The 27,123-nt window shown below is 39.0% G+C and overlaps 6 protein-coding genes across 11 annotated transcripts in view; 3 read left to right on the top strand and 3 right to left on the bottom strand.

Moving 5' to 3' along the window:
- The first annotated feature begins 441 nt into the window (after positions 1 to 441).
- On the top strand, positions 442 to 10,844 carry ankrd10b (ankyrin repeat domain 10b). Its single transcript, XM_072444657.1, has 6 exons — positions 442 to 756; positions 1,315 to 1,467; positions 2,009 to 2,100; positions 8,780 to 9,045; positions 9,125 to 9,232; positions 10,611 to 10,844. Exons 1-6 carry the CDS (start codon positions 559 to 561, stop codon positions 10,823 to 10,825), a joined length of 1,032 nt encoding a protein of 343 aa, XP_072300758.1. The 5' UTR covers positions 442 to 558; the 3' UTR covers positions 10,826 to 10,844.
- Positions 10,845 to 11,682: 838 nt separating this feature from the next.
- On the top strand, positions 11,683 to 14,513 carry ube2al (ubiquitin conjugating enzyme E2 A, like). The gene is made up of 6 exons (XM_072444645.1): positions 11,683 to 11,966; positions 12,936 to 13,016; positions 13,132 to 13,157; positions 13,247 to 13,336; positions 13,422 to 13,510; positions 13,830 to 14,513. Exons 1-6 carry the CDS (start codon positions 11,923 to 11,925, stop codon positions 13,956 to 13,958), a joined length of 459 nt encoding a protein of 152 aa, XP_072300746.1. The 5' UTR covers positions 11,683 to 11,922; the 3' UTR covers positions 13,959 to 14,513.
- A 163-nt stretch (positions 14,514 to 14,676) lies between these two features.
- ing1 (inhibitor of growth family, member 1) lies at positions 14,677 to 16,739 on the bottom strand. The gene is made up of 4 exons (XM_072444644.1): positions 16,638 to 16,739; positions 15,753 to 15,928; positions 15,534 to 15,682; positions 14,677 to 15,439 (listed from the first exon to the last, which is right to left on the bottom strand). Exons 2-4 carry the CDS (start codon positions 15,886 to 15,888, stop codon positions 14,813 to 14,815), a joined length of 912 nt encoding a protein of 303 aa, XP_072300745.1. The 5' UTR covers positions 15,889 to 15,928; positions 16,638 to 16,739; the 3' UTR covers positions 14,677 to 14,812.
- Positions 16,740 to 17,454: 715 nt separating this feature from the next.
- Positions 17,455 to 21,301, bottom strand: naxd (NAD(P)HX dehydratase). Of its 4 annotated transcripts, XM_072444652.1 has the most exons (11): positions 19,998 to 20,537; positions 19,470 to 19,907; positions 18,885 to 19,035; positions 18,780 to 18,825; positions 18,620 to 18,708; positions 18,417 to 18,525; positions 18,294 to 18,344; positions 18,109 to 18,213; positions 17,918 to 18,038; positions 17,716 to 17,839; positions 17,455 to 17,642 (listed from the first exon to the last, which is right to left on the bottom strand). In XM_072444652.1, exons 1-11 carry the CDS (start codon positions 20,509 to 20,511, stop codon positions 17,492 to 17,494), a joined length of 1,899 nt encoding a protein of 632 aa, XP_072300753.1. In that variant the 5' UTR covers positions 20,512 to 20,537; the 3' UTR covers positions 17,455 to 17,491. The 4 variants fall into 4 exon arrangements, with proteins under 4 accessions (XP_072300753.1, XP_072300756.1, XP_072300754.1 ...); XM_072444655.1 differs by lacking the exons at positions 19,470 to 19,907; positions 19,998 to 20,537 and adding an exon at positions 21,171 to 21,301; XM_072444653.1 differs by lacking the exons at positions 19,470 to 19,907; positions 19,998 to 20,537 and adding an exon at positions 21,027 to 21,240.
- A 390-nt stretch (positions 21,302 to 21,691) lies between these two features.
- Positions 21,692 to 24,055, top strand: rab20 (RAB20, member RAS oncogene family). The gene is made up of 2 exons (XM_072444643.1): positions 21,692 to 22,097; positions 23,405 to 24,055. Exons 1-2 carry the CDS (start codon positions 21,908 to 21,910, stop codon positions 23,986 to 23,988), a joined length of 774 nt encoding a protein of 257 aa, XP_072300744.1. The 5' UTR covers positions 21,692 to 21,907; the 3' UTR covers positions 23,989 to 24,055.
- Positions 24,056 to 24,444: 389 nt separating this feature from the next.
- The window catches only part of col4a2 (collagen, type IV, alpha 2), a 40,881-nt gene continuing 38,202 nt past the window's right edge, over positions 24,445 to 27,123 (bottom strand). For 2 of the 3 annotated variants that reach the window (XM_072444647.1, XM_072444646.1), the window contains exons 46-48: positions 26,592 to 26,783; positions 26,212 to 26,498; positions 24,445 to 25,299 (exon numbers count right to left, since the gene is read on the bottom strand). In XM_072444647.1, the coding sequence (XP_072300748.1) occupies positions 25,045 to 25,299; positions 26,212 to 26,498; positions 26,592 to 26,783 (734 nt within the window). In that variant the 3' untranslated portion in view covers positions 24,445 to 25,044. The remainder of the gene's footprint in view (positions 25,300 to 26,211; positions 26,499 to 26,591; positions 26,784 to 27,123) is intronic. The other variant, XM_072444648.1, reaches the window with a different exon arrangement.

Below are 27,123 nucleotides of genomic sequence, written 5' to 3'. Positions count from 1 at the left end.
GGAAATGGGAGGTTTTGTCTATGGGAGTATTTGTTTATAGGAGATCTTCTACTGAGAGTGTTTTTCAAACTTCCTATAAGTGATCTGTTCTTCTGTATCTACCTCTGTATCTACCTGCGTTGCATCAATGAAATTTCCCCATGTGGGACAATAAAGGAATATCTTATCTTATCTTAATTTGGTTAAGTTTAGGGCTTTGGATAGTCCCGCCCTGCACTTTAAATAGTTTATTATTTTTACATATGATGTACAAACTCTCAATTGGAGACAAGCGCATTTCAGATGTAAATCTACAAAAATGTTCTTCATCCACATCAGCTTCACTTTCAGTGGGAAACACAAACAAATCATTTGTACGGACTATGATGGAGTCCAGTCCGGGTTTCTTCTTCCACACAGAGGCGGCGGTGCAGACCATAAATCCAGTCCACGGTTTGCTTTGTGTTGTCAGGCAGACGGAGCACCGGTGTCTGCGGCGTGTTTCCTCGGCGCGCTCACGGTAAACCTTCAGGCCGTTGTCGTGAAGTACTTAAACATTGCCAGTTGCGTGTTACAGACATGTCTGCTGGGCTGGAGTCTGGGTTTTCGAGTGAAGAGGTGCTCGCGGCCCGTTTCCCGCTGCACCGCGCCTGCAGAGACGGGGACATCTGCGCCCTCTTCTCGCTGCTTCAAAGCGCCGCCACCACCGCTGACCTCGCTGTGGAGGACACGTTCTACGGCTGGACGCCTATTCACTGGGCTGCGCACTTTGGAAAGGTGCATATTTCCTCTGTTCATTCTGTTGGAACTGAACACATTTTTTTTTTTGTAGCTAATATTTCCGCGAAGACATGGCGTTGTTTCTCCTCGGCCATTTCCTGATGTTTGACTGTTCAGAGCCGAGACGAGCGGCCATCGCCACAACTCGCGTTCTTACGTCAAAATCGAAAAATTAAACTGTTATTTATGCGTAAAGCCTCGTATTTTGTACTGTGCGGGATGAGATGAGTCATTTTATTGTCACAATAGGCGGGAAGAATGTAGGCCAAAGGCACGGCTGAAGTCTACAAATAAACACGCACTTTTAAGTCAAAGGAGCGTGTTTATTTGTAGACTAGTGCTAAATATGTTTTGGGAAACTATGAACACGAATGTATCTGAAGGTTCGAGGTTGAAATGTTGACCTTGTATGCGCGCAGTGAATTAACTTGGCTGCCTTCCCCGCGCTATTTAATCATTCACACACGATAGACTTTAGTTTGGCGGTGTAACGTGCCTGTACCTGCTCTCTCTGTCTCATCATGTCTAATTGTTTGGTTGCTTCTGTGTTGACAGCTGGAGTGTGTCATGCGTCTGGTTCAAGTGGGCTGTAGTGTGAACGCAGTCACTTCCAGGTTTGCACAGACTCCCACTCACATTGCTGCGTTTGGGGGACACCCAGAGTGCCTGTTGTGGCTTCTCAAAGCTGGTGCAGATATTAACAGACAGGTAAGATGCAACATGTGTGAGTAATAAGAGCACAGCAGGGTTTGGCTGATCCCATCAGTGAGGATTTTACCACTCAAAGGTCATGAACCTTTAAGCATAATGTTGTGCCTACTTCTAGACTTGACCCATTTGCACAGAGGCAGTGATGAGGTGCTTGCAGTGTTTTTATGTAGAGCTTGGTCTACTTTCTGCTTAGACGGTGCCACTGACTCGGCGTATATTTAATGCGCTGCTGCACAGCTGAGAGAAATTGTATTTATAGGTCAGGATGACGATGTGGTGTCGTCAAGACGCCATCATGAATTTGGATTAACAAACCCTGTATTTTAGAAGAAGTTCATTTTAGTTTATGAGCGGTTGCTGCCTCATTCTTCCTCGTTCCTCTTGTTGGGTGTGACGGGAAGTGTGTGTGGGCAGTTGTGATGTCTGGGTGAAAAGTTCAGCCTCTGCATAAACTTTTACTGCTTCTTTTGGTGTTTAGTCTTTCGTGATGTTTTGAAGGAAAGTTCTCATCTGTGAATGTAACATGTTGTCATCACAGGACTATGTGGGCGAGACGCCCATCCACAAGGCTGCTCGAGCGGGCAGTCTGGACTGCATCAATGCTCTCTTGGTTCAGGGAGCCAAGGCTGAGTAAGTTCTGTGACCAGATCCCTCTTTTCAAACCTTTTTTATTTTGTGTTATTACAAATAATATACTTTTCCTTTTTTATGAGGAATCACCAACAAACTCAGTCAAATAAAACATTGGCTCTTATGTATCCAAATATTAAACTTAAAGTTATATTTTGTAAGTACAGTCGGATCAATTTGTACTAATAGTGCTTTTTTACAGTTTTGCAGTGCGAGCGTTTAAGTGCTGCCAGAATTCTTAAATTTATACACATTGAGTTCATATTTGGACATGTACTGTTTTAAAGAAGGCTTTAAAATAAAAAGTGACTTTATTATATGATAAATGAATAACATAACTGAAACGATTATCCTCCTCGAGGCCTTCCAAAACAACTCTGATGGCTACAGTGACTACATAAAATCACATCCTTTTTAATACAAAGTGAGCGATTGACTCACTAATGTCTCTAATGACAGTCTAGTATTACAAACTATTCTTTGCTGTGAAAAGTATAACTCTTGTGTAAATATTAGCTCATAAAACTTTACTGCTTATGAAAGTACTTGATTTTAAGGAGCGTACTTCTGATTATGAGCGCTTGCATTAGCCACACTTAGTTTGGGTTAATTACGATGACTTGGCGCAGTGTCGTTCGATTTAGATGCATTATGTTAACAGTTTGATGGTGATTCCTTGAATGTGAACATAAATACTAATTTGTTGCCATCAGTGCAACAATGTATATTAAGCTGCCCTCTCTGTGTCATAAGGTTTTAAATTCTCAGATTCCTTTCAGTTTTATGGCCTTATGTTTTAAAACAAAAGACTGAATTGTACGGGATGTTTAAGCTTATTTAAATGTTATGTTATTATTATTATTATTATTATACACCTGAAAGGGCATCTTAATGTAACTGTTTAAATTCCCTATTTAGACCAATTTGCATGTTTAAACTAGAGTGTAGTTTTCTATGTTAACATTTGTTTTGGTTACTGTTTTACACAGCAGGGATGGCCAAATGCACAAGTCCTGAGCTGCATCCAAATAAGTACAATTGTTGCATAGAGTGAAACCCATTAGATTTATTTCAAAGTTGGTAAATCATTTATAAAGATGTTCCTACAAACATCTCTGATAAAATATGAAGAGAAAAATGGCTTTAGACTATTGTAATCGTGATGCTGGTGGAACTGGGCTGAACTTGAACACGTCATGCCTTTGCCATGGGCCCAGTCCTGGATGGGCAGGTTTGGTGGTCCACTGTCCAAAGCGAGCCATAGCATCCTGTTTTAGGGGTTTAAAGTGCCCCAAACAATTCAGCGTCCAACACTGGCCAAACTGGTGAGAGGCATCAATTCTGAATCTCCAAACCTTTGTGGTATGAATGATATATTTTTTCCAAAATAAAACAAAATACTTGTACTTTGGTGACCGCAGTGGTTACGCAGCAAACCCCTGTCCTCTGACCTGGAGCATCGTAACTCGCTCCTTGATTAACATAAACCGTACATCACGGCCTGGGACTGCAAGCAGAAGGAGAGATAGCTTTACTGCCATTTAAAGGTTTTTATTGATGATAATAAGCAACAAAAAAGTAATTTGAACTTGACTAATTTATAGAATTTTAGTTTCAAATTCATATTGGCTTTTATTTATATGATGCAAAAGTATAATTGGATCACATGGCTCATATCTGATCATATAAGTTGTGCATCATTTTCTAAAACTATTTTGTTCAATATTATCTGCTATTGGGCTGCAACGATTAATCGAGTAAATCGAGTAATTCACTTTGATTATCATTTTATTGCCTCGATGTTTCATGTCGGTGTAATCCCTCATTCGGCCAGGCGATGATTTATTTAATTTGCATATTTAATTAAAAACAAGTGAACCTGTGGTGCGCAGAGCACATGGAACCACTTGTGGCACTTTGGTTTCACACTGAGGTTGTTCCACCTGGACCTGCAGCAACTAAAGCACATCGGAGGAGAGCGCGGCGTAGTTTAAATGTTTGAATGTGACTGGGAAGCAGAGTTTTGTTGTGGGAAAGAACATGCAGAACCGCAATTATGAAACAGAAAGTCCGCAATGACGGGGCGACGACTCAGAGGCTAAAGTGAATGGCACACGGAGATAATGCTGCAAAATGACTTGCAGCTTAAATGTCGCTGTGTAAAAGTCTGCAAAATGTAATGGTGGAAAAATCCGTCTGGCATGCACATATTTATGGCCAAATAATCACCATACAAATCATGGATCTCACATGGCGACTCAAGCTAAAGTAAGCGGCTAACATTAGCAACTTTGCGGCGTAAAGGTTTATTTAAGAGCGTTTTTGTTCATATTCTCAAGTCAATAGTGCGTTTTAACAGCTCTTCTGCTTCATTCGGTCGCGTTGTGTCCAGTTAAAAGACCCGTGGCTGTTGTTTTTCCTGATTCTTGCAATGCATTGTGGTATACACTGACCAGTCGAGTGACCATCGCTTGACACCACTTTTCAAGGTGCATTGTAGAAAATTGAGTGCACGAGTTAAAATAAATAAATACAATATTATTGTTTTAAGCAGACATGATTTAATATGCTTTTAAAGGGTTTACGGAATGTCAAAAAAATGTACAGATTACTCGTTTAATAGAAGAAAAGGATCTATACTCGATTACTAAAATGATCAATAGTTGCAGCCCTAATCTGCTTCTGATATAGATGTTATCCATGCAATATATATCCACAAAAATTATATGTAAACTTAATTGTAAATCAAATTCCCCTGTTATAAAATGTAAAGAAGAATAATCCAATACAGATGTATGCAATACAATGTACTGAACAGTTCTGATTACTTGGGACTTATAGATATTATATGAATAATTGATGCTAATTGTACTGTAATCTTATTTTAAAAGTATTAAGGTTTGAAAACACTTAACTTGGATCGTTTGTAACAAATGCAAGAAAAAGGGGAAATTATTCAATAAAATGATTGACTTCTGTATTCTATATCTATAACCTCCCAAGTGTACATTTATGAGGACATGCTCTGATTTCCTTGTGCATTTGGTTATTTCTGATTTGTAATCTCTAAAAGTAAATGTTTATCTTTTCCATTTACAGATTGAACACTAAATGGGTAGTTCAGGATCTGTAGCTTTTCACAGGAGAGAAAACACATGGTGCAGGGAGCAATGAGGCTCATGACAAACTCAAAACATCTCAATCGTTTTTGACTGATTACTTTCGAACGTTGGGTTTTGCATTAGATGTTAGAGTTTTAACTTTTGAAAAAACACATGCCAAATTAAATGCCAATAGTCATACGTGACGTTAACAAAAAATTGCATATGTTTTTTTTTGCATCTGATGCACTTAATTTCATCCATTCTCTCACTGGATTCTGTTGAGGCCTCTGTCTTGAGTCTTGTCCGATGTCCGGATATTGTATTCAGCTTCTCTTTTATATGCCAGTCTACAATCCATGTATATACCTAGCTTAATATTTGTAGTCCAGCACTTTATCACAAATCAGGATTAGGAAAAGAAGCAAATATAGATCGTTTGAAACTTATTTGGTAGATTTTACCAAGAAGAAACCTTTTCCTTTGTACCAAGTCTTTGATGTCATGATGCTTTCACCTTCTTGAAACAAGCTCCAAATATCTTGTCCAGGACAAAGAAGAAGGTGCTTTTTTTTCTTTACTGGCCTCTCCTGATGTAGAAGTCACATGACAGGAGCACCGTGTCAGTTCATATGAACAGCTCATGGATTCATCACTCATGGATTTCCTGCGTTTCTTATTCCTCCTTTTCCTGGCAACACCCCTTTATTGACATTCCAATTAAAATCATTCAATAATATATAGTTAAATCTAATTAAAATGCAACATTAAAATAAATCTAATCTAATTCAAATAAAAATGCAATTCCCAGTTTTGGCAAAAGGTAAGATGAAATCACTAATCACTGTTACCAACAACAATATGAATGAATTTGTCATGAGCCTCAGAAGTGGTAAGATGTTGTCTGGACAGCAGCTCAGAGCAAGACACGAGAGCAGGGAAAACAGGCTTTAGCTGTCTACATATGATCTATTAACTATATTATGCTAACACTCATTTTGTTAAATGTCATTTCACTGTTCTGAAAATATCTACGAAGAGATGTTTTGTTGTCTGTCTCAGTATTAACCATATACTATAATACAGTCTTGTTTTGACCTATATTCTTTGTCACCTTTTCCTTCATGAAAGTGACAATAAGCTACACCAAACGTCTTGATACTGTTAACAGAACCAGAACCGTACGTCTTAATGTTTTTCAGCTATTGAATTGGAAATGACTTGGTTTTTTCAAGTAATCCTAGAAAGGGGGAGAATAGACACTGCTGAGTCTGCCCCGTTCCCTGGGATAGCCGCACTGTTGTGGCATTGAGTGTTCTCACTATCGCTTCCTATCTACACACTGGCAAACTGTTGAGGTATTTCTTGCGGTGATTGGTTTTAATGATAGGTTTTTAAATGAATCACAACTAAAGAAATATACCTGCATGCTTTGCTTCTTATTCATAACTGTTTATATGATTAGATTTTGTTTTATTTTTTACATATTTTGTTTCTGGTCTTGTCAACTAATCATAGGAGCCTGTTAAATGGACAGGTTTAATCACGTGAGTCACATGTCAACAAGTAGCATGATTGTAGGTTGCCTCTTGAACGTTAGACAGTAGCTAGAGAAGATCAAAACTGCTTAGGACGGGAAAAGCAAAGCATACCAGGCATTTATAAAGAATTGACGCTTCCTTTTGTTTCATTGGATCTTTTGATTTTAGTTAATGATGGTCTCACAAGGAATGACTTAAGTATCGGAAATCTATATTTAATTCATTGTGAGCCATAAACTCACGATTACGACTTTGCAAATATTGTGCGCAGCCCATGGAGCACAACACGGCCTGTACAGAGCCTGTGTTTGAGTCCTAGCAAACTGTATTCTATAGTAAATGTACTTTTATTTGGGGGCCAAATTTGAGCCAAGATAAACCATGTAAGTATTTCACCTAGTAGTTTAGTAGTTCTATCTCTTGACTCTTTTTTTTCACTGTATTTATTGAGACTTTATAGAGGGGCAGAAGCTGTCTGGACCACTTGACTTGATTTGAAATGCTCGTTGAGATGTACCATCTCATTATCGAAAGGGTCCAGTTCATCATCAAATCCCGCCCTGCAGTAATGCTCCCTTAAATGATATTATTTTGACTAGAAAGAGAATATATGTTAAAAAAATAAGCTGACCAAAAGCAGCTTCATAGCAGAATGTTTCAATTAAATGTTTGCATATAGAATGTCTATTCCTTATTGAGACCATTTTATAATTTTTAGTTATGAGAAAAAAAATTGGAAGCGTTAATTTTGAAAGGTACAATGTGCAACGAGTTGTGTGATTTTACTTTTATGATTTTTTTTTTTTAAATATTTTGTTTATGAAATTGTCCACTAGTTCTTAATGTTTTCACTTTTTTCACAAATTTAGTTGAAATGCAGGTAAATCACCTTTTACACAATGATTGTTCAAACAGTAAATATGTCACTGCACATGCCACTGTAAACCACAAACTAATTCATTATCATTCACTTGTGCAGCTGCAGTAAATATAGAACCTTTGAAAGAAAGTCACACTCTTTGACAAAGAAGTGTTGTTTCCTTTGGAAACTAACTATGCTAACAATTATGATCTAAGTTAAGTAAACTATTGTTTCATGGTTAAATGAAAATCGAACACTCATTGGCTTTAATCGTGGCTTGAATTTAATTCTGTACACTTTCACGTGCATTAATGGGTACCACAGTTACACCTCAGAATACAGACCTTCATACAGAACACTGCTTGTGTGGTTACATCTTACTGTTTGTTCATTCATTTTTGTCACTTAAAATCACCTCAACTCTGCTGCGCCTTGACATGGTTAAAACAACTGTGTGTATTTTGTGCACAATAAGGAATGGTTTGCATTTTGAAGAGCAATGAAGCAAAGTGGTTTTTTTTTCTCACCAGAAGTGTTCAACTTTCTTTGACTATTGCTTTTATAAGAAGACCCATGGATTTCTTGAGCTTGAATTTTCTTTGTGGATCCTCGATCAAGAACAAAACCAGCAATGTTTTTTTTTTTTTTTTTTTAATAGCTGTCCGACATTTTTATAACCACATGTGTTATAAATGTGTTTTTCTGCAGCTTTGACTGGAATCTGGATTTTTAAAAATTAATTATATAACGAATACTCTTATACACCAGAAGAAATACTCCATACTTGAAGATCTTTGGTCATGTTGCTTCTGGAAAGTCTTCAACTTTCAACTTGCACAAATGTTGGAATAACACAATTTTTTGGCAGTTGACCAAAGTTGGCTTAACCATGTCACGTTTGCAGCAGTTATGTTTCCTGTTTGAGGAGAATTTATTTTAAATTCTAATGATCCAAAGGGATCAGATGTCATTTTCCAAAAATGACAAAGTATGTCAGGATAGTTCAGGACAGATTGTGTCTGTACATATTAAATGTGTGTGTTTGTTTGTGTGTGTGCGCGTCTGTCTGTGCAGGAATGCTCTAGAGTATAAGTGTGTGTCTGCGAGTGACTGGCCTTTGTCTGTGTGACACCAACAGCAGGTGTATGTTGGTGACACTTGTTCTTTTTGTGCAGTTTGAGGAATGCCAGTGGGCTGACTGCTGCCGACCTGGCCCACGCTCAGGGATTCCAGGAGTGTGCAGAGATTCTGTCCAATGCCCAGAACTTCCAACAAAACAAGGCCCAGTCCCAAAACGGGCCGTTTGTGAACGGCACATCCCAGAACGGGGGCCACTCTCACCCCTCTATCCAGGGACGCAGCTTCTTGAATGGCACTCCAAACAGAAAGAGATCGTTTGAAGGCATTGAAATAAATCCAGTGAAAAAGGCTAGATCCAATGGTAAGCCATTTATTTATTTTAACATGGATATATTGTTAATATTGTTGCAAATGCAGTTTGTAATAAATCTTGTTTGTAGGTCTGGACAAAGCACCAGTTTATATTAATGATAATGGGCCACTGGGAGGCGCTCAGGATGTTCAGATGGAAAGCACTAACATGGAGTTGTCCACTGCTACAAGCTCAGGTGGGCCAGGATCATTTGCATTAGAGTTAAATGGATTTTCAGCCCCGGGTCCAGGGCCCAATGATCAGTGTAAAGACTTTGTGGAACAAGACAGTGCAGGCCAAGCAGCCAAAGAGCTGGAGGTGATAACTGTGGCGTCAATGCAGACTCACTGCCACTACACCAATTCATACGCTTATTTATAGAGAGCTTTGTACTTTGTAGATTCATTTCTAGATTCCACTTGGTGTGTCTAGGCTGTATTTATGAGTAATATATGCAAATGTGCTTGTTTTGATTAGTGGGAATATACATTTGGAAAATGTAAAGTGTGTGCTTATTGCAAGTGCATAAACTTAAATCTGATTCAAACTCTAGTACTGTACACAACACAATGTGTGCATATGTGTCTGATTTAGAAATGAATCATTCCCTTTATTCTTATGATTGCTTTAACTGACTTTTTTTGGGTCAGATTCTGCAATAATGTTGCAGTAGCATTTCTCAAAATAATTAACTCCTGAAAACATTTACATGTGCTGTCTAGTGTATATATAAACCCAAAGCATATTCTGTTATGAATGTAGCCAGTCAATAATACATCATAGACCATCATATTCCATTTTCAGTATATCTTCCTAAACTTCCTAAAGTTGTAATTTGTGCAATTTATCTGTTTGTAGTTTTGTTCAATGAGTTAGAGATTCTTGTGTTTAAACCTGCACTTTGGTTGTGTGATGAGCTCATTTAGTGGGTTGCATTTAGACTTTTGTACTTTCATATACATAAAGTGCATGAATTTCTATCAATTTAAATAAGCTTTGCCTTATTACTTTTAGCTATATGCTATTGATTAAAAACGGCTGTACTGTACTTTTTTTATATACTTTATATTTTCTGTGCTTTTTTTTTTCTTCTTTCTTTTGTAAAAAGTTGAGTTTCACATTTGATATGCATCTTCTAGCGCTTAATGAGGTCCTTTTTTGTTATGGATATAACTATTAAACACAACATTTGTCAGACTTATGATTGTGGTGGATTTATTTATTTTTATTACACAATTTAATCTTTACTTATCAGATGATTATCATTGACAATGTGAGGTATTGTGTTTCTGTTTTCACCATTATGCCTACAGCTCACAAATGCTTTAATTCTTGTACAACAATGAGGTCACTGTGTCATAACCTCCAAATAAGGAAGTGACCCATTTCCAATAAGGTCTTGTACTAGTTGCTGTGGAATGTGAAGTGTATAAATGTGCAAGTTTAAATCTTAAACACTATAATATTTAACTCGCCATATAACATTTTATTATTTGCCACAAAACACATTATTATTTCTTTATATTTTTTCAAGGAGAGGACGACTTATAATATTCATCGTTTGTCGTTTGCAGTGACAGATGAAAGGCCCTTTACCCCTTACGATCACAGCCAACCTCAGCTTCCACTTGGGTGTGGCGCAGCAGCTGAAATCAGACATGCTCACAGTGATTTGCTTGAGATCCACGGCACAGCAGGCAGCCAGGTGGAGCACCAGAAGTCTGTGACTGCAGAGCAACTGTACGACCATGCCTTTTACAGCACCATGCTGCTTTATCATGGATCTTAACTCTATTTTGGCAGAATGTACTGTATTGTATGCCTAAGCCTAAAGACATTTGGCCTTGAATTTGAAAATATGTTAATCAGTGTTATCCAATAGGAGATTATTGTTTTAAGAAAAAAAGTTATTTTGTTCAGTTAAATTTGAATCTAACACTAGACCAAAAATGTGCAATGAAGTAGTCAGTTGGCTCGTATGTGTTTTGTCTTTATACAATCAGATGTGATTTTCTGTTTCAGTTAAGTAATTTTGATTTTACTTAATAAAAAAAACAAAAACTTGTTTTTTTTAGTTTTGTGATTGTAGCATAGGCCAGTGTTTCTCAAACGGTGGTAGTGTTGCATTGACCCTGTAAGTATTTGTTTTTATCTTGATACAAATCTGTTTTTGTCCTCCTTTGAACTATTTCATCCATGGTTTAGTCTCATTTTAGACTTTCTTTAGTCTCATTTTAGATTATGGTTTAGCCATAATTTAGACATGGTATTGTTCGGGTTTATGCCCGGAAAGCCAGTCATGATCTTAGTTGGCACTTGGCGTGAAACGTCTGAAGACCACTGGTATAGAGGCTCTCCTTTATCTTTATGGCCATTGCAGTTAAACTATAAAAGTGTGGAAAGGGGCCCCTGTGGGCCCCTGTGTCACGTGTACCGTGCAGCAGGCCACCTGTGGCAGAGCCCGACCTTCACGCTGCACAAACATGACGTCACACTAGCCACGCTCCTTGCCGAGCGAGTCCATGAGGGAGGGGAGCCTGCCACACTCAAATGTAACTCATGCTGTTTAACAATACGTCCTGGCTCTATTAATGGCTTAGATCGTTGTCAATGATCGCATTTATGCATGTCATGCATGTGGTTTTGCTTAGGTTTGCAAAACTGTATTTCAGTTTGTTCTATGAGCAAAGGACGTCCACGTGAATGAAGTGGTCCGTCTCTGTGAACCAAACTCGGCCAACCTGAGTGTTGGGATTAACGAAACCTATCGGGGCTAAAGGGAGCGGGTGGTGTCAAGTAACTAACCAGTAAATACGGCAAAAACACTTATAGAAGACGCCCCGCACATTCAGCCTCGTCTCGATACAAGCAGCACATAAAAGAGTCATGTCTACTCCGGCCAGAAGAAGACTTATGAGAGATTTCAAAAGGTGAGTTGTCCAAAGCGACAGTGGTAATGTTAGCTTCCTTCCGATTGCTAACTTTAGCATAGCATTATATGCCCGGTTTCAGCTTCCTGTTATATACAAGGAGGACTTTTAACTATTTAAACGATATATTATCTTCCTATTTATCTCTACGTTACCAGCGTCCGACGGTTGACAACTTACTGCTTTCTGCCGTCGTGTGTGTTGGACATAGATTAAACATTACAAATTATATTGTTTGTTTAATGATCATTGACATGACGCAAATCTAAAACCACCATTAGCCTTGGCCCTCGGCAGGTTTAAGGAGGTTTATGGTACTGGTGAAATGCTATTTTTGACTCTAACTAACTGAAGCTAACGCTAGTGTATTAGTCAAACTTATAAAGAATCAGATAAAGTTACAGAAGGTTTAATGTAGGCTAAAAGTTGAAGTGCCCATGACAGTTTTTTTTTAAATTATTATACCATTTGATTGGATAGTACCTGTTTTACATCAGTCAAAGATGTGTTGAGAAAAATATGTAAAGTAACAGGAAGTAGCATTGAGATCTGTAAACAATCCCTCCATCGAACTGTGTCAATATAGAAAACCCCATCCTAAATACAAGGGATAATTACACGAAAAGAAAACCTGTTCTGACTGTTTAACTAAATAAAGGTTTTGTTACGTGTTTTCAGTTATCAAATAATAACTATTGTGTAAATTGGACGGGCTTTGACCCTTGTTTACAGTATGGTTGCTAAGTAACAGTTGTGGAATTACCTCTGCCTATGTCACAGCTGCTGCCCATATCCAACCAGGAAGTAACATTATAAACTTCACCAACATTTTCAAACTAGGGAAAACTAGGCTAGTTCAAATGTGTTTTTCAATATGGGAGACAGTCGGCAAAGAACTGGAGTCGTTCCTTTTTGAATACTGAAAATATGAAGTTCAAGTCAACGTTGTCGAACACGTTCTGTTTATAGGCTACAGGAAGACCCTCCAGCTGGTGTTAGTGGCGCTCCATCAGAAAACAACATCATGGTGTGGAATGCTGTTATTTTTGGGTGAGTTAATTGAGAGTGAGAATTGAGTGAGATTAATTCATCTTTCTGCAAATCCTCCTTTTCTTCTTCTTTCTTTTGTCTTCATGTAAGTGACATAATGTGATTCATGTTACAGGCCAGAAGGGACTCCGTTTGAAGATGGTGAGAAATCTATACTACATAAATATTCTATACCGGTATTTCTGTATTTTTTTTACCTTATGTTGAATATGTTTTTGATTTGCTCCCAGGTACATTTAAACTCATTGTAGAGTTCACAGAAGAATATCCCAATAAACCACCCACAGTACGATTTTTGTCAAAGATGTTTCATCCAAACGGTAAGGGGCATATTTTTTTTATTGAACTCTTCAATTGACACGATAATGTTGAATATTTTCAACGCTCTGTATATTGTCCTCTCAGTCTATGCAGATGGAAGTATATGTTTGGACATTTTGCAAAATCGTTGGAGTCCGACTTATGATGTTTCTTCCATCCTTACATCCATTCAGGTAAAAACGATCCGACACCACTGTTTTGCTTAAACTGTCTACGCTACAAGGTTGATAAAGGATTTCTATTGATTACAAAGCTTGCAAGTCTTAATTAGTGAACCAGTTTATTTTTATGATTATAGAACCATTTAAATAATTTACCCAAGTATAAGAAATTGTCGTTTGTGAAAATAATGACGTTCAATTCTCTTTAAGGGCAGTTTTTTGTGTGAGACTAAAACATCTGTCGCACATGTTTCAGATTTAATCAGACTGTTGTAAATATATTTGTTTTTGTGTATAAATATATTGAGTATACTTTTTTTCTCTCCTTTAGTCTCTTCTTGATGAACCAAATCCCAACAGTCCAGCCAACAGTCAGGCTGCTCAGCTTTACCAGGAGAACAAGCGGGAGTACCAGAAACGTGTGTCTGCCATTGTTGAACAAAGCTGGAGGGACAGTTGACCTGACAACCACTGTAGCTGTTTCCATTGTGTGCGCTGCAATTTTTAGTCAAGTACCTCTTATATTTGCCCTCGTCTCCCAACCACGTTTTTATTTCAAGCTTTTATGCACTTTACCCACTATTTCTACCCTCATGAAGTAATTCTTGTCTGCTAGGAGTGATCTTTTTCAACCAGTTGAAGTCCATCAGGGGATCATTTCTGAATCTTGCCTTGTTTTTGTTTTGTCGTCACTATGGACTAAAGGGACATTACGATTCCCTCCTGGACGAAGTCCGTGGTGTTGTGCAACTGCTCTTTTACACAGCAGTTTTCAGGGTTTGTTAGTGAATGCCTGTCCTACAGGGGTAAACCATTTAAGTAGCCCAAACATCACTCGGTAAATTATATTGGACAACTTCACACTTTCTTTGCTGTGTTGTGAATTGTTACATGCATGACAAGTGTGTTCATATTTTTGTTCGGTACTTGTGTAAATAAGAATTGCATAACAAAAAATGTATGTACAGATTTTGCACTTGTTCTCATGCCATTTTTCAGTACTTGTAAATAAAAACAGCAGTTTAATCATGACATGTTAAAAGTAAATTATTTCACATGAAAAAGACAAACACCAAGCATATTCTGAAAATACCCTTTAATGAGTAACTTGCATGTATTGCATGATGGAAAATGTAAATGCGAGAGTTCTTGATGCATGCAGATCTGTGAAAAAGGAGTACTCTGGTCAAAATGATTTAATTTGCAAAAAATAACTTTACTAGGACATTCTTTACTGGCTGTTCAACGGCATTAACAGCAAATACAAATTGGACAGATATTCTACAACAATGTTCATCAGCACAGGTAGTCATGCTACCTGTTGTAAGCCCTATCCTTTTTAGCCCTTTCTAAGGCCTTGTCCATTGTCTTCTCATTGTCTCCCCTACATTTGGGACAGTACCACTTGCCTTTGGGCTTGTGATGTAGCCCTACACAGGAAAAGTGGAACCACTCGATGGGACACTCGTCATTATCACAGCCTATCATCTCACCGTACGACACCTGTTCACACAGACAGTATGTGGGCTCATCGGGATCAATTGGCAAATCTGGGGGAGATACTTCACGCTCAGACTTTCCTTTGGACCTTTTCTTCTTTTTAGAAGATGCTTTTGCCCTTTTCTCTCGAGATACTCCTACTTCATCAGAGTGATCCAAGCCCCCATAACTTTCACGATTATCTCCATTTTTCTGCCGTCTCAAGCGTTTTCCTCCAGTCTTGTCCCCACTTCCAGAGCTTGGGGTAACCTCTTCACGTTTTTTCTCATGGTGAGCAGTTTTGCCAGGTGTTATGGATGTAGCTGCTGCTGATGAGAGGGAGGCCGCAGTGCTTGTCAGCGAAGTAGCTGGTGCCACGTGACTTTCTGGAACTTCTTGCGAAGACAGGAGCACTTCAGAATGCCAATCCAACTGTCGTGTTCGGTTCTCCACCAACTCCACCTATGAGTACAGCGAAACACACAGATCCTTAACCTTAATGTATTGTGCAATCATTTTATATTCTCAACTGTGATGAAAGCACAACACTACATACCATTTGGCCAGCAATTTGAATCTTTTCATCTCCCAGCTCCTGACTTCGGATCAAAGCCCGCTGAATTGATAACTGAAGCTTTCGCCTTTGAACAGAGTCAGTTTCTTGACAATACTTTTCATAAGCCTCATCAAGCTCCATCAGGACATCTAAAAAGCACACAAGCAACAAGCATTGGTTAAAAGAACTAATCCATGTACAATTCAACAGTGGTAATACCTTGATACTTGGCATCAATTTCTTTCATGATTGACACACTTCGCTGCAAATCACATGGCAGAGACTCGACCAGGTCCAGATATTCCTCCACATATTTGACAACATGGCCTGGCTCGCCATTGGTTGGGTTTAACATGTCTGCTCCGTGTAAATGCTGGCTCTTTCAATGAGTCAATCTATACATTCAAAATAAAAAAAGTTGTAACCAGTGGCAACAGACTTATTTAAAATAGATCCATTTATGTAAAATATACATTTAAAACTAACAAATAGCACATGTCTTGATAATTAAGATTTTTTCATTTTTTCAATGTAGTCATATAACGTTATTCTCCAGAGTGAAGATGGACATAATGCCCTGTCCCAGTATGTTCGACTGTCTCAATCCTCATACATGAGTCACTCCCGCGCACTCCATGCACTTTCAGAAAAGACACACTTTAAAGATCATTGCATTAATAAGCTAGCATCTACAATTAGCGAACATAAGCGGAGAATACGCCAAGGCCAAAAGCGTAATGTGAATGCATTACATTAGCTACATGTTCTACTATAACGTTAGCGGTAAACCATAGCACCCTATAATTGTGTTGTTCGGGTAAGATGAAGAGTAACAGTTTATTCATACTTGTGTTCGCCGTAAAGGGCAGTCTTTATTAACATATGCAACTTAGCAAGCATATATTATGTTCAAATATGTGACTTATCTCATAAAAATCGCTTTGAGTTGTGATACTTTAAGCGCGCTAGATTTACATTGTTCAATACAGAGCGAGTTAGCAAATTTGGCTTTTGTTAAGCGGCAAGTAACAGTTACTCAATGCTCGCAAGGGAAGGACAAATAACCACGTTATAAAGCGAATATAGTTATAGGACACAACAAACCGTTAAAGGACAAAGCGTGTGTTGTTCTTATTGCTGTCGTGATGCTAGTTTACTCTCGTTGCTGCTAGCGCTACGTCACGTGTGTCGTGCCGTCATTCAGCAGCAGCACGCATGCGCAGTTTAAAACGTTCAGTTTCTGATTCCAGCCTCCATGTTGTACTCATGGATCTATTCATATCGGTTATACTTCATATTCTACTTCAATATTATACTACTATGTTCTAGCCACCTGATCAAAACGATAATACACAGCGCTCTTTGATCACTTCCATACGAAGAGAACAAAATATGACTACACAGGGTTGTAGTGAGGACTGTAGATGTCTAAATATATTGACCTTTTTTGTTACACTTTTCTTACGTAGAGCAGAAAACTGTTTTAGGCCGTTGTATTGCATAATTTGAGATGCATAACCACAATTGGCCCTACATATTGGCCTCAAAATATTGTCCATCAGTTACTCTGGATCTTTAAAATAAAACAATACAATGTACTGGCCACTAACAACCCATGGCTAATCTCTACCCAATCCAGACCCCCTCCAACCCCAGCCTGCACCTGGAAATTCTGTCCATGAAATAATTGAGCTCTGGCTGCACATTATGCACTGTACAGGTCTGACTTTCTCATGGAAATGCAAACACCCTAAACCCAGTCATACAGGGACCAAATCACACCTGTTTAGCTGTATTGAACAGTTGCTATAGGACTGTAGGACATTACAGTGAAGTGAAACATTCAGGAACTAAGGAAACCATTAAAATAAGTGTACAGTACAGAACAGATCAAGGAGAACATTACTGTGCTACTGGTGCGATGACAGAATAATCCAAACTTTTATTTACATAACTTTTTAACTTTCAAATAACTTTCTGAATGCAGAGCCAATCTCCTGGATCATATCTGATGTAGTAGTGGATCTGCCATTTCTCTGAAATGCTTGATTGTTGCACTGTCTGGTAAGAGAACACGCCCCATAAGCTGCAACCACTGAAGGGTTTATTCTGAAAGTAAATGAAAAAATATTATGATGATGTTGTAATGAATATTATGATAAATTACCAGAAATAACTTCACCCTCTAAAGTTTTCAGCTGTGGAAGCACTATGGGCCCAATGTGTCAATACTCCCATAGATCCTGAGAGAAGATCACCTTGTCCACCGCAACGCCGGCCACTGCCTTCAGTACTGCAGGAGATAACTGAAGGACAAAATGGGTTTTCCATTTTAAAAGTCTGTATAGTTTTTCATAACCTCTTATGCCCATGACAATACAAACCTTTGCTTCCATCTGTAATCAGATCCTGTTCTCCTTTTAACACTACAGTGAGATTCCCCATCGCGATGCTGAACTGTGTGACACTGAATTTGAGGTCACTGGTGTTCATAGGTCCTAATAGCTGTATATTCACAAAGAGAATTACAAACTTAACATTAAAGTATTTTGACTGGCTGCCCTGGATCACATACCAATGCATCATAAAGTCGGGTAAACTCCATAATGTTTGGTGTTAAGATGCTCTTGTGGTACCCTTGAATAACAGACGGCTGCTGTGTAACTAGCCATAATCCATCCTGTTGAAAAAAAATAAAAATGTTTTAATGCGAATATTCCGGGGAAACAGCAATATGTGCAGACAAAGAAGTGTACCTACTGCATCTATGACGACAGGAATGTCTCTAGCTTTTGACTTGTATATTATTTCCTAAAAGAAAAACACAAAAACAAATGTGTACTTCAAAATCTGAAAAACAAAATATTTTCAACCATTTAATACCTTAGCTATTTGAAGTATGTGATCATCTCTTCCAAGCCCTGGTCCCACCACAACACTGTGTAGCCTCGGAAGCCATTTTTCTATTTCCTCTAATGCATTGGAACTGTCTCTGGACAAACATAGCACATACAGTGACATTTTATGTTAAATAAATTCCATTAAATATCAAATAATGAAAAAATATCAGTTGAATTTCTACTTACAAGATAGGGTGAACAATCAGTTCAGGGCTGTATGATTTAATGACAGGTGCAGCATCTTTTGTGCAAAACACATGAGCCAAATCAGCCCCCTAAAAACAAAACGATCAACCAAAAACAAAACAATAATTCATAAACTACAAAGTTAAACTTAATGACTTACCACTTTCAGTGCAGAAATAGCAGCAAAATAAGGTGCTCCAGTGTACCTGAAATGATATACGTCAGTATAAAAACAGAAGTTACACAAATGTTATTTGCAACATACTCTTGGCATCCTCCGATGATTCCAATCCGTCCATCTTGTCCTTTATGCTTCTTCGATGTTAATGGAGGGATTGTTCTCTTAAACAGTGCAACGATGTCATCATTCATTCTTTGGTGTGATTTAGAGCTTAAACTGTAGTAACGCTCAAGCACTGGGAAAGAACAAATAAATGTGATTGAGCAAAACTTTATTTTGTTGGTGGAATAAAAATGAAAGCTTTGGTGTACAACACACAGTACGTGTTCACAGTGCTGAAAGGTTTCGCTGACTTAGGAAAAACACAAATATAAAACATATATAAAAATCAGCTCATATTTATTGTATTTTGCTATTGTATTTGGCCATACATAAGCAAACAATGCACAATGTGCAAGTGATCTGTATTCACAGCAGGGCAGTCAGTGTTACAATTTTAATGAAAAGTGATTGAATTTTTATCTTTCAGAACCAGTTTAACTTCAAACTTGCTACTACATTTAAAGTAACAGTTATTGTTATTTTTTTTAAACCTTTGCATTTTGCATTTACTTTTATTTTCTTAACATAAAATCCATCTCAAAGCTTCCAGAACGGCTCACAAAATACCTCCTAATTGTTGTACATCTTGGTTTAATACTGGACTGTGTGGCTTGAAAGACTCGGCTTGTGGTGAAGTGCGTCTGTCATGACTGGGCTGACTCTCTGCACATGTAGGGGTGGCACTGGTGGCACTGGTGGCACTGGTGGCACTGGAGGACCCAGAACAGGGCCTGGTGGAGGAGATGCTGGAAAACATCTGTCCCAACATCTGTAGCATGTGCATCTCTCTGCTGTGTTCAGCCTCTCTCCTGCAATCTTCTGCCTTTAAACGCTGCTCCTCCACTCGATAGAAGTTCTCCTCCGCCTGGGCACTCTGCTCCAGAAATTGCTCCAGAAGTTTCTCCAGGGGAAAGTTTGCTCTGCGTCTCCTGGGTCGCTTGGGTGTTGGAGCAGGCAAAGCGTTTCCCTTATGGCTGCTAGATTGAGGTCTTACAACATTGGTACCTTAAATAAGAATTGTTAATGTTAAACAATTCACAGAGTCACAACAGAGCAAACATTTACCCATGAATTGAAAACTGTCTTTTGACTTACTATTTCTGTTCACTATCACTTTGACAGGAACAGGGCTTGGTATGCTGGCATACTCCAACTTCACTTGAGTCTCGGCAGGACAATGATAGTCCTCAATATGTTCAGAATATGATTCTTGAGCATCCTGTCCTTCTTCATCAAGACCATCCACGGCTTCCTCTTCTCCGGGCCCACACTCCAACATCTCTGGGGGGTCTAACATGGTTGGACGGTTGCTCAGGATCCCCTCCATAACGTCATAGAACTTACAGATTTTGTGATACTGTCCGCTGTTGCGCAGGTTGCCCTCTTTAGCCAGCAAGAACTGTCTCTTGAGGCTCTTGATGCGGACCCTGCATTGCTCCGGGGTCCTGTCAAACCCCAGTGCCGCCAGTCTCCGCGCGATGTCTCGATACACGAAACTGTTCCGAAAGCTCCCGTCCAGCGCAGTCTGGATGTCCTGCTCCCCCCAGATGTTCAACAGGGTCCTGGTCTCTACGTCCGACCACAAGAAGCCCCGCGTGTTGGCGAGCATCTCTGACCAAAATGTGCCCTCACTTGCACACAAAGCTGTCTTATGAATGGTGTCTCGTTTATGACAGACGGCAGCTTCTTCTAGCCGCTAGCTGCGGTTTGGCTATCAAATCCCTCAGCTCCAGTTTGAGAAGATCAACAAAAGGTAGCAGAGTTTGTAGTTCAATAAAACAACGAAAAGGCCACCATCTTACATCTGTACAAACCTAACCGCGGCTTAATGTGACATCTTTATGTGCAAGTACAAGCGCGCGGAGACACATCACCCGTCACGTCTGTTTATATATATATATATATTAAAAAAAGCACGTAGCATGATAGAAAAAGCGGAAGAGAGAACAGTTTTAATGTGCATAAACACAACCTGCAGAGCTGACCTGCGATCAGTCTGGAGCCCACGGTCACCGCCCCCACCCAAACATTTTGACGACGACACCCGAGTCCGCAGGGTCCTAGAGACGCAAACTCATCACACAAGTGCACACGGGGGACTTGGAGCGGGACGGACACGTTTACCTGTTACGTCCAAGTACATCCACACAGCGCACAGAGGCAGCACCAACACCGTGAGGAATAGACACAGCGCCCGAGTGAGGCTGGGGCCGCTCATGAAGCCTCTAAAGTCCGTACTCACACCGCTACACTCGGCATTGTCCTTACCTACTCTGTGACAGCGTCTGAGAGCGGACAACTGCACGCGAATGATCCCGGGCATGAGGCGCGGACCCACCGGGAGGCGCGCGACCACAACAGGAAGACTTCCCCTGGTGCGTTCACGGCTCCTCGGACACAGCCACGTCGAATGAGTTGCTTGTAATAGTGAAAAAAATAATAATAATAAAGAAAGAAACAAGAAAAAAAGTTGCTCTTAATAATGGTGAATTTATTTCCTTGGTAGATGGCAGTGTATTGGCAATTAATGAACTATTTCTATATTGATTCAGATTTTCCCCTTTAAGGCATTTAAAACAATGTCGGACAGCAAATAACAAGGCAACTTTTATATTCATTTCTCATGCTTGGTGGAAATGTATTTATCTTTTTAGTCTAGACATTTATGCATTTAAGCTAAAATGTTCATGCTTTTAAAAATAGAGACGACGTAATGAAATAAAGCGAGTTTGATGCCTTGAAAACAAAGTTCGGGCATTAGCGCCATAATCCCCCTCTGGCTCGTCACCTACTTCCTGTTTGAACATCACTACTTTTCTGAAGTTTCTGTTCCCTGAATTACACTTCACACTGAGCTGATCTGAGGAATGCTGCCGCGGGGTATTTTAGATTTTCATAAAATGGCAAAACTCACAAGACTACGGGCTCACATCATTTAAAGCAGAGACTTTTCCCTCTAAACTCTGCTGCTTTCTCTAATTAACAGAGAAGCGGACCACGACGCCATGCCCGAGGTCTCGAAGCTGAAGAAGCCCGACGTGAAGCTCGTGCTCTTGGGGGACATGAACGTGGGGAAGACGTCCCTGCTCCACCGGTACACGGAGAGAAAGTTCAAAGACACCGTCAGCACAGTCGGAGGGGCGTTTTTCCTCAAACAGTGGGGGCCATACAACATCTCCATTTGGGACACAGCGGGTAATGATCTCTTTTAGTATTTTTGAATACTTAAGTGTGCTTCTGTTTGTAGTTTAATGTTGTTTACCCGAGGAGTGACCTCCTCCACCTGGGCCAATCTCGTACACGTGACTTACCTCTAGATCCTCACGTCCACATGTTTAATCAGCTGCAGAAATCTGAGATCAAAATCCATTTGGCATAAATATCCATGCTTTGTAGATAAGTTTTAAGCTGCCCTAGTGTCCTAGGGCTTTTTAACAAACCGGTAAAACCAATTCTTATCAGTATTTTCAATCCTGCTAATTTATGTGTAAAGTTTGTAGTTGATTTAGAGATTCAGTCCATAAGATCCAGTTGCTTGGCTTAACTCATTTTTTGTTTTAGAAATATTGTTTTTGTCACTTTGATTTGAATTTTAACCTGAACTAACCCTGACATACTTTGGTTGATAAGAGGGGTTTGAGTCAACATGCCTAATCACAGATATTTCTGTGACTCTCTGTGAGGTAGAAAACGCTGACTAAGCGGGAAGTAATTTCAGTGTTTTTAACAAGTGTTGATCTCTACTCAAACCCACACAATGAACTTTTCCCAGGCAAATGGCTGTTGGGCAGTTTTCACACTGTGGAGCTGTTGAGGTTTAACCATAACATGTTTTAAGAATTGTTAAGATCCAACTCTGTTCCTCTTATTGGGTCACATGGTTTTGCTGCTGTGACCGGAAGAATTGACTGCCTTTAATACACATAGTATATTCCGGACCAGATGTTTGCCTTTAATTTGGGTTTTAGGCGTCAGTGTTTTACAGAATTTACACATTTGCAAAATAATGTCAAAATACAAACATTATTCTTGCATAATTATTTACACCGAAGACATATTTTCTTACAGAATTGCCACATTTGTTTTAAGCCGAATGTCTTTCTCACACAATCAGAAATAATTTGAAAACACACAATGTGCCCTTTCACAACCAAAGTACAGCAAGGCTCCTTGTTCTCAGAGTAAAACATTTTCAGGACTCATTCCCCACCTTTCTATTTGTCTTTTAGTTTTGTAATTTCTTCAGTTTGGATTGCCACCAGTGCTAACATTAATCTATGGGACATTTTTTTTGCCACAATAAAATTGTCACAAGATGTATGTATGTGTGAAGAACAATTTCTCAATATTGTTTCCCTGTTTAGCATGGACAAGAAAGGGTTAAGTGCTGAAACGTTGAGTATCTGCTGTAGTTCCTCTTTTACCCGTATTACTATAACACAGGTCATTCAAATGTCCTTACTTTTGAGTTATAATAATAAATAATTTGTCTGTCTCTCCAGGTCGGGAGCAGTTCCATGGTTTGGGGTCTATGTATTGTCGTGGGGCAGCTGCCATCATCCTGACTTACGACGTGACCAACTGGCAGAGCCTGGTGGAGCTGGAAGAGCGTTTTCTATCACTGACAGACACTGCTAACCACGACTGCATTTACGCTGTAGTGGGCAACAAGGCCGATCTGACTGACCACAAAGCCCAGTTACCGCAGACTTTGGACTTGGGGGACCAAACCAATAGTGAAGAGTCGCAGGTGTTGTCGGCTTGTCCCACGCCGCCCGCATCCCCTGCCTCCATCTCTGGTGTACTACTGCGCAAACAGGTCACCCATGATGACGCTGTAGCTCTTTATGGGCGAATAATACGCTACAAAGGCATGGAGGAAAATTGCACCATGCCCGCTGAGAAGATGTGCTTTGAAACTAGCGCCAAAACAGGGTATAATGTGGACAGTGTTTTTGAGGCACTATTTGACCTTTTGTTACCTTCCATTCTAAGGAAAAGAAACGAGGACCAAGAGTCTCCAACAGTGGACTTGGAGCACTGTAGGACAAGTGGGGGCAAGCGGAGAAAGGTTTCCTGCTGCTAGGAGCACTTTTAGAATAATTACATATGCATATGAAATTCAAGAACTTAATAAAACTGTGATTGATATTTTACTTGCATTTCAAATATTGACAAAATCTATGACATTTCATTCTTCAAGTTTTGTGGGGGGAAAAAAGGGGACTTAAATCTTATTGCTTCTCTCTTTAATCTCTGAAATAGCACTTTAAAGGGACCAAAAGAAAGAAGAAATCCCTGCAATGATGTTTGAGGGCGTCATTGTATAGGTTTTTGCATTTTAAACAAACTTGTTGATCACCATTGTTCACTATTGGTCCCATAATATTCAGCATGGTATAAAAAGTGCATTCAACTTTTTTTTTCTTCTGATAAAATTTAATAATAAAGTTGTTGTTTTTTTGCAATTGTAATTTCTTCATAAACAAATGACAAAAGACCTTTAACAAACCCTATTTTAATATCTTACAGAAAAAAAACAATCATCTTAAATTCACTCTTAAAACAATGATTGTGCCATAATAGTGGTTAACCTGATAAAAATATGTACTGCTATTCAGTCTCAGAACAGACAAGAGTACACACAAAACCAATACCGTACTTAAAATAGAAATATGTATAACCACTCATCAGTTTAATGTCAAGTGCATATATGTAGCTCAGGTTGGTGACACAAAAGAATGAAGGTGAGGGATCAAGTTTGCTCAGCAGAGATAAATAACTAATCAGTGCATTCTGTGAACATACTTATAAACAAATTGACAAGAAAAAAGGCTGTTACATATTTTCAAGAATAAGAGTAAAAAACATCGCTCAGAAAGATGGAGTTAGTGACATTGTGTTCAAGAATATAGCATTATCTATAACATGGGAATCTTTGGTTTGGCTGTATTGATGGATAATACAATTTGAGGTAATAAGTTAAAAAGCACCAATCAACACATAAGCGTTCATAATGTGATTTAGCCTAATTAAGAAACAATACTGTATTTACATCAAGGTTTAAAATGCTGGGAGCAGTCTTTGAAGCTTGTCTGTATCCATACCTGTCCTATCCTGGAAGCATCAGAGGAGGACATTCTCACAAGTTTTTCATGCAGACCTGGCAGCGGCTGATGCGGGACAGGAGTTGGCCAGCTTTTAGTGTCTCTGCTGCTGGTTCACTGTGGAATGACTGGTCTATGGACGTTAGCCAGAAACTGTGCTTGTTAGCAAAGTAGTGACAGGTGCCCTTGGCCCCATTGCACTCAACGAAGGGCGTGGTCCTGAAGTCCTCCAGACAGGAGCCAGGAGATGACAGCGACTGTCCTCCGCCTTCATTTCCAGCGGCAGTATGCTGTGATGAGAAAATGTGACCAAATATTATGAACTCGGTTTCAATTCAGTTTCATGTGATTATACCATGACATTTATACTTCTATTTTTTCAAAAAATTCTGTCTAAAATGAACCCCAATTAAAACCCTTTGGAGTACAAACAAATGGCTTGACTCTGTGTGAAGCTGAGGCTCTGTACTTTTGTTTTCTTATGAAGGGTTTACTCTAATTATAAGTAGAAACCTCTGCACAGAGGAATTCAGATTTATATATGGTTTCTGGAGGAATTGGCTGATTGACACTTGTTTTTGTTGGGTTTGAACGATTTTTTTCTTTTTTTTATAAAGCTGAAGGTTACTTCACTAAAAGTGAGTTTTAGGGACTTGAAATAAATCAAAAATGTCCAAGGGGAATCCATAAATATGCCCGATACATTTTAAAATACATTTTAGGGTACTTTTTTATTTGTGGGTTTGGAGAACAAAATGACACTGATTCTCCCCAAAATGACTTGATTTGACTGGAAATAATTAGGTTACAGCTTTATTTGTAAGTGCAACATATCAAGAAGCTTGAGAGTTTTATCAGAATCAGAAAGGGGTTTATTGCCATTGTCAGTGAACAGAATTCACAAACTAGGAACTTGCTTTGGTATTAAGGTGCAACATAAAAAAAATAATCATAATAGTAGCTAAATATATCAAAACGGGCTTGCATAAAATTTAGAATTTACAAATGAAATAGATTTGGTCTGGATATATACACAACTTACTGATGGTCAGAAAAATAAATGAACAGTGCAATGAATGATTATTGGTTTGAATGATTATCATATGGTGGACAAAATGGAATAAATATAATACAATTCCAAAGTTTCACATGTAGAACGTCCTAAACGTAAAGGGTTAAAAAAGTAATAATCCAGGACTCACCATGAGAAATGAATATCCAATCCATAAACTACGCCAACCAACTGGACACTGTGGGATAGTGATGTCCTGGCTGTGGACAGCTATAGCCACAGACGGAGCCTCACAGACCGAACAGCGGCTGATGTAAGGCTGGATGTCCCCCTCCTCCACCGGCATCATGGGGATAGGAGCGGTTGTCGACAGCCAATAGGACTTGTCATTTCTACTGGCGTAGTAACATATGTCTCCAGGATTACAATACAAGAAGGGCATAGTGCTGAACTTTGGGAGACAAGAGCCAGCCAAACCTAAAAGCAAACAGCAAACAATAAGGTTAAATGAATATAGATAATAATAATAATAATATAGACACAGACTTATGTTTTTATGCCAGTACTTACCAAGATCCTGGTTGTGAGCTTTTTCCTGGCCCTCAAAATATAGCAGACTATATCCATCCCAGAGTTTGGCCATGCCCACGGGACACATGGGTGTGTGGTCTGTTTGACTATGTTTGACCAGCAGGTATCCCACACTGACACTGCGGCCAGGCATGCCAGGCACACCTGGGCCACCGGGTCTGCCACGGTTGCCTGGTGGATAAGAGGAAATTTTATAATACATTTTATAATAAATACTGACTTTTATCTGATTAAATCAGATATTGAATACATTAGAAAAAAGTGTGTAATAATATCTAGTTTGAAAGTTTGGACTCTAAGTCTCTCCCAGACAGAATTAGCACATGCTTACTTATTAACTAATCATTAATTGATATGGACATAGCAATTACATTGGACAAACCAGGTGCATTGTTTTTGTGTTAAAGAAAGAAATATGCAAATGTTCAACACCTGTCCATAGGAACTTTTAGAACAGTTCACAGTTCAACACTCTCAACATTATAAGTTAGTAAAGGTAGTTACTGTAAGT

This window comes from Eucyclogobius newberryi, unplaced genomic scaffold (assembly GCF_026437365.1).
Source record: "Eucyclogobius newberryi isolate DKJ021-1_F unplaced genomic scaffold, fEucNew1.0.hap1 SCAF_14, whole genome shotgun sequence".
In the NCBI taxonomy this organism is placed as follows: Eukaryota; Metazoa; Chordata; class Actinopteri; order Gobiiformes; family Gobiidae; genus Eucyclogobius; species Eucyclogobius newberryi.
This window is presented reverse-complemented; position numbering and strand designations above follow the sequence as displayed.

Bases quoted from the DNA above. Each gene is read 5' to 3' on its own strand.
- ankrd10b (XM_072444657.1), top strand. From the start codon at position 559: ATGTCTGCTGGGCTGGAGTCTGGGTTTTCGAGTGAAGAGGTGCTCGCG. The intron at 757-1,314 runs GTGCATATTTCC...CTGTGTTGACAG, and splicing joins GGGCTGCGCACTTTGGAAAG to CTGGAGTGTGTCATGCGTCT. The intron at 1,468-2,008 runs GTAAGATGCAAC...TTGTCATCACAG, and splicing joins GTGCAGATATTAACAGACAG to GACTATGTGGGCGAGACGCC.
- ube2al (XM_072444645.1), top strand. From the start codon at position 11,923: ATGTCTACTCCGGCCAGAAGAAGACTTATGAGAGATTTCAAAAG. The intron at 11,967-12,935 runs GTGAGTTGTCCA...TTCTGTTTATAG, and splicing joins CTTATGAGAGATTTCAAAAG to GCTACAGGAAGACCCTCCAG. The intron at 13,158-13,246 runs GTGAGAAATCTA...ATTTGCTCCCAG, and splicing joins AGGGACTCCGTTTGAAGATG to GTACATTTAAACTCATTGTA.
- ing1 (XM_072444644.1), bottom strand. From the start codon at position 15,888: ATGTTAAACCCAACCAATGGCGAGCCAGGCCATGTTGTCAAATATGTG. The intron at 15,683-15,752 runs GTATTACCACTG...TGTGCTTTTTAG, and splicing joins AATTGATGCCAAGTATCAAG to ATGTCCTGATGGAGCTTGAT. The intron at 15,440-15,533 runs GTATGTAGTGTT...CTGTACTCATAG, and splicing joins TTCAAATTGCTGGCCAAATG to GTGGAGTTGGTGGAGAACCG.
- naxd (XM_072444652.1), bottom strand. From the start codon at position 20,511: ATGCTCGCCAACACGCGGGGCTTCTTGTGGTCGGACGTAGAGACCAGG. The intron at 18,826-18,884 runs GTATGTTGCAAA...ATATCATTTCAG, and splicing joins ATCATCGGAGGATGCCAAGA to GTACACTGGAGCACCTTATT. The intron at 18,526-18,619 runs GTAAGTAGAAAT...ATGTTTGTCCAG, and splicing joins CTGATTGTTCACCCTATCTT to AGACAGTTCCAATGCATTAG.
- rab20 (XM_072444643.1), top strand. From the start codon at position 21,908: ATGCCCGAGGTCTCGAAGCTGAAGAAGCCCGACGTGAAGCTCGTGCTC. The intron at 22,098-23,404 runs GTAATGATCTCT...CTGTCTCTCCAG, and splicing joins CTCCATTTGGGACACAGCGG to GTCGGGAGCAGTTCCATGGT.